Here is a 5,640-nt window from a genome sequence, read left to right on the forward strand (position 1 = left end):
TCCCGGATGAAGCGGAAGAAGATGGATGGATGGAGTTGTGGTCTCAAACATCATTTTGTCTTCTTCTGGAATAAGTTGTAATGCTATAGTGTGATCGCCACCTAAAATGTTATTTAGAAATTCACCTTTGAGTTGTGGGTGGGACCATTAGGGCAGAGCAACCCCACCCCCACTTCCCATCATCCATCTGTTTACACTCTCTCTCACTTACAGCCTCTCACACTTTCAACATAAACTTACCAATGCAACAAAAATAACGAGTAGTATCAGAAACAATAAAGTTTGGAGCCAGATGCAGCGGCTGCATCAGAATGGAGCTTGTGGCCCGCCCAGCGTGTTTTCTACATCACAAATAAGCTGTTTTTAAAGCAGAATTTTTAGTCTGCTCCTGATTCACAAAGATTTGAGTAAATAAATACTCAGAAATGCCATTTTCTTTATAAATGTCCTCCATAACGAGAGAAATGGCACAAGAACAAACACTAAGAACTTTTTTTTTTTTTTTTATCAGAGAAGGTTTTTATTTAATTCTACTCCATAATTTGTTAAATCACCTGCAGAAACTTCCACTACACTCTTAGTTTTGAGATTTTTTCCAAAACTGAATGACATTTCTTAAAATAGAAGAAAAGCTCGGCCAAAGCTAATGATGCATTGAACACTTTTAACACGAGAATAATGAGTTTCTCTTGACTCATTTCTCAGTTCACTGCTACTCAAACACTGTCCTGTCAACAGTAAGAGAGTTCCAGACTAGAAACAGTTGTTCATTCACGCAGAGAGGTCAATCTTGTAGACTGTCAGTGCAGACACTGTTTTGTTTTTAATGGGAAATTAGTTCTAAACCTTTGATCCTGTGTGAGATTACTCATTCGTGGTTTTATTGGGGTAATCGTGGTTTACAAGAGGAAATGTAGCAGGGTGTATTGTTTTTTTTTAGGTGGAAGTAATTAATAAAAGTCTGAAGCTACGTTTACTCTGAGCATTTGATGCGTCTTCACACTGGATAAGCAGGGAGGGGCTTCTTCTGTTATTTCTACTATTTACTTGCGCATGTATGCTACTTACAGTTGGAAGAGTCTTGGTGCGAAATGTCAAAGTGATGCAAATCTCGTGAATCTTGCTCCAGCCTTTTTTTCTTTCACGGCTCAATTCCGATACAGGAAAGACTTGGACCCAATCCGAATTCTTCCCTTCCTCTTCATATAGCCCTCCAAATGGAGACTGATGAAAAAAATTGTCTCATATTTTGGACGTCACTTTTGTCGTAATTACTTCTCACCAATCAACGGGTTTCATCATTAGCTCCGCCTTACCAGTCTTCCGGTTACGGTTTAATGGGTCCATTTTATAATGAAACACGATCACTCAATGGAAACGAGGCATAAAAATTACGCGTCATTGGCATTTGGAATGATATTGTGTTAATACTGATGTAAATGTCTATTGTTGAGTATTTCAGGATCTCAAGATTATAATAGTTTGTAACCAACATGTATTACAGTACAGGTGATGTAGTGATTGATGCTATCACCTCACAGTGAGAAGGTTCTAGTTCAAATCCCGACTGGGACCTTTCTCTGTGGAGTTTCCCTGTTCTCCTGTGCATGTGTGGGAATTCTCCAAGCACTCCAGTTTCCTCCTACAGTCCAAAATTATAGGTTAATTATAGGTTAATTGGTTATTCTAAATTGTCCATTAGGTGTGGGTGTGTGTATAGTTCTACCAATGACTAACAACCTGTTCAGTGTGTACCCGTCTTCACGGGATAGGCTCCAGCAACCTCACAACCTGGAAAGGGATACGGCAGGTTCCAAAGATGGGTGGATGGATATATAGAGATGTTTTGCTTTGTTTTCACTAGAGTAAGAGACATTTTCACACATTTAATTTTGATTTTATAAGTGTCTCATAATTGTGTAATAATTGTTCCTGATTTCTGTTCCGTCAATCAAAGATAGCAATTATATAAAACCAGCAGAAGAGGAGCTCGTGAAACAGTATTATTCATGCAATACTTCTGTGTGACATCATAGAAGTTAGCATTTTACTCTGGTGTGTTGCATGGTTTGTATAAACTAAACCAACCAATTTAGTCCTGTTGGAAGTGCATCATCAGCTGGCTGTACCTGATCCACTTGTAAAGTAACTACATAAACATTGATTTAGCAAACTACTCAAACACAGCAGTGTTTGCTGAAATGGAATATTAGAAATATACCACATCATGTTGGCTATTACAGTTGAATTTTTATCAAACCTAATTAATCAGAAATCCGTTTTTCGGTCACCTCAGAATGTTTGTTTTCTACTTTAAATGTGCTGCTCTATTTAAAATCTATCAAAAACCAACACTTTTGTCACTAGAAGTAGTACGGACCGGTTTTCAATTGAACTGGAACAGTAAATAAACACATAAAAGACATTAAATTGAATCGACATAGTGTCTTCATGAATAGACTTGTGGCAACCTTCAGACTTTGTGCAAGTCAGTAGCTGTTCTGAGCGACCTCCGACCATACTAATGAGGCCTTTCCATCACGATGAAAGTGATCGTTCCCCGGATGACGGTGCGCCCATCAGTATGCCGCCACAGTCTGATGAATGCTTTGAAGAGTTTGAGAGTACTTTGAACTTAACGCTGTGGCCTTCACAGTCTACAACTCCCAACCCAGTTAAAACTGTGAGAAACTGTGAGGAGAAGTGAAAACACCATGTAAGAAAATAATCTCATAGAAGATAGATAGTCCTTGAAATGGTTCTGATGATCCAGTATAGTTAAAGGACCACTTAGCCTAAAAAATAAAAAAAATGTCTAAAGACTTTATGTTTATTCCTAGAGTTCATTCATATCAATAATAATAATCACAGGTAGGATTGATTTTTATTTATTTATTTTTTTATTTAACCTGTATTTAACCAGGTGGAAAACTGGCTGATTCAAATTTCTCATCAATAATTGAGTTTGAATTATTTTTGAAATATCAGTTAAAGCTTCAATTAAGAATTCATTTTTTTAATTTGGCTAAACTGCATAATCATAATTAAAAGACCACTGGGAATGATTTTACAATGAATAATATAAAGTTGGAGTTTATTTCTCACTGGTTACAGGAGCTAGACTGGACCAGATGCTTACCATCATTACAAAGCTGGTTCTGGTTCACTTAAATGTAAAGTGGGCCTAAACAAAACCAAGACCAGTTTGGTCCTGGATGGAACTTTATCATCACTAATGACAGTTAAAACAGCAGGCCTGGAGCTTTGTCTCAAGTGGGAGCATGGATGGATGGATGTTTTCACCTTCTTGATTGTTGATTTTAACTGCATCTGTTACAGACACATTTGCGAGTAAAGTGGCCGCCATCCAGGACCAATATGCCGACGCCTCGATCGGGAACGTGACGGGCAGCAACGCCGTGAACGTGTTCCTGGGCATCGGGGTGGCGTGGACCATTGCAGCCGTTTACTGGCACACCAAAGGAAAGTCATTCAAAGTGAACCCCGGCTCCCTGGCCTTCTCGGTCACCCTCTTCACTATCATGGCTCTGGTGTGTGTGCTGGTCCTGCTCTACCGCAGACGTACCAGCGTGTCGGGCGGAGAGCTCGGGGGCCCGCGGACAGCCAAGCTCCTCACCTTCTTCATGTTCCTCTCCCTCTGGTTCATCTACATCCTGCTGGCCTCCCTGGAGGCGTACTGCCATGTGCCTGGCTTCTGAGACCAAGAGAAAAGCACTGACGCGACTTTTCTCCTTGTTTTTACACTCTGTTGAACATGTTTTTCTCTGTTTTTGTCTATTTTCACAAAAGTTTATAACTATTTGTATCATTACTTACTACTGATACTGCACAATATCTTATTGACTATGAATCCAAGGACTTGCAATTTTGTTACCACTGTTTATGCTGTGAAACGCTAGCTTCAGCCATTTCAGTTTGTGACTTTTTGGCTTTGTTTTCACGTTTCTTAAACAGACATGGATTTTTATCGCATCAAATCCATTTTTCACTTTTTTGAGCTTTTTTTTTTTTTTGCTCAAAGTGCAATATTGATGTTTTTATTTAAACAATCTTTGCATTTGGTGGATGTTTTTAAAGTGGAAAAAATTAAAGACGGTGCATGGTGTGACCCTATGTATTTACATACACGAGAAGATGAAAGGTTACAAAAAATGTGATATTTCGTGTTAAATTGAAACAATTATTCATTGTGGTCATGTACATGATGAACTTTGTGCGTGGGAGTTTTGTGAAAGATGTTTTTTTATTTATTGTTTTGCACGGATGAACAGCTTTTTGGTGAATTATTTTTTTAGTGCTGTAATATTTTGACGAGGCTGTTGAAGTGTAGATGTATTCAGCTGTATCATACTTTCTTCACTGCCTGGCTCCACTCTCAAAGCCTTCTTCATCAGTTTCAGACAAGAGAACTTTTTTTTTTTTAAGAAATGTTCCTGAATCAGAGTTCAAGCTGTACAAAATTCTTTGATTACAAGATAATGAAGTGAATGTGTGTGTGTGTAAAGTGAGCGTGCACATTTCATCTGTGAAGCACAACTTTGATTTCACTGAAGTGGTAAAGAGTCTGTATCGGTATGAATAAGAAGTTTACTCCTCTATGCTAACCAACTGTTAACATTTTTCAACATTTTTAATATTTACAATTTCCAACATTAGAGCAGGGAGATTCTTTATCTGCACAATCACATCATTTGACCTGCAAAAGCGAAACAGAGGATTTGTTATTCATTTTTCTCAGTGTCTACTTGTGTCACACAGTGGTTGATACTGACGTTGTTTTTGTAATGACGCTGGAGTCTGTATAGCCATATTAATTGTAACTGTATTACAGTAGAGTAATTTCTATGATCTATTTTACTTTATTGGTATGCACGTTTAATGTATAAATAGTGGAAATAAATGTTTCTGATTTATAATACCAGAAAATGTCTTGATCAATCTCTTCTCTTTCATTAGTTTGCTTGTGGAAACGTCAACGTATCATTTAAACCTGTACTCTAAGAAAATCTATTAAATACTTAAATATGGAAACAGAAGTGACAGCATGTTGTGCCTTAGTCACAACTGACTTTACAGATTAAAACTGTGCAAACTAAGCAAAAATGTAAGATAACGAACCATTTGTTGAACCTGTAGAACAGAGGTGTCGAACTCAAACACCTTAGGTCGCGGGCTGAACAGGATAAACATTTATTGAACACTCTAAAACTACATTTTTTTAAAACTTTAAAATGTGACTTTTTTAATTATGAAGTAAATATATAGCATTACCTGCGATAATGCTAGTGTGAATGCTGTAAGCTAAATTTGGCGTCTGATATCAGATGCTAGTGCTGATAGCTGAAGATGCTGAAATTGATAGCTAAAAACACTGAAGCTGATAGCTGAAAATGCTGAAGCTGATAGCCAGCTAAAAAATAGCTAAATGCCAAATTAGCCTAAAAACTTTTAAAAAAGCAGTAAACAGTTAGCATGTAGCTGAAAAAACAGCTAAACTTCAAAATAGGCTAACAAACTGAAATAAAGCCTAAATTAGCTCCAAACAGCCTAAAAAAAACCTTCAAAAAAGCCTAAATTGGCCAAAACAGTTAACATGTAGCTGAAATATAAGCTAAACTC

The 5,640-nt window shown here is 37.4% G+C and overlaps 1 protein-coding gene across 1 annotated transcript in view; it reads left to right on the plus strand.

Moving 5' to 3' along the window:
• Nucleotides 1-4,947, plus strand: part of slc8a4a (solute carrier family 8 member 4a) — a 36,293-nt gene extending 31,346 nt beyond the window's left edge. Inside the window, exon 9 of the mRNA XM_024266106.2 lies at nt 3,340-4,947. Coding sequence (XP_024121874.1) covers nt 3,340-3,719 — 380 coding nt within the window. The 3' untranslated portion in view covers nt 3,720-4,947. The remainder of the gene's footprint in view (nt 1-3,339) is intronic.
• The last annotated feature ends 693 nt before the right edge of the window (nt 4,948-5,640 follow it).

This window comes from Oryzias melastigma, linkage group LG14 (assembly GCF_002922805.2).
Source record: "Oryzias melastigma strain HK-1 linkage group LG14, ASM292280v2, whole genome shotgun sequence".
Classification (NCBI taxonomy): domain Eukaryota; kingdom Metazoa; phylum Chordata; class Actinopteri; order Beloniformes; family Adrianichthyidae; genus Oryzias; species Oryzias melastigma.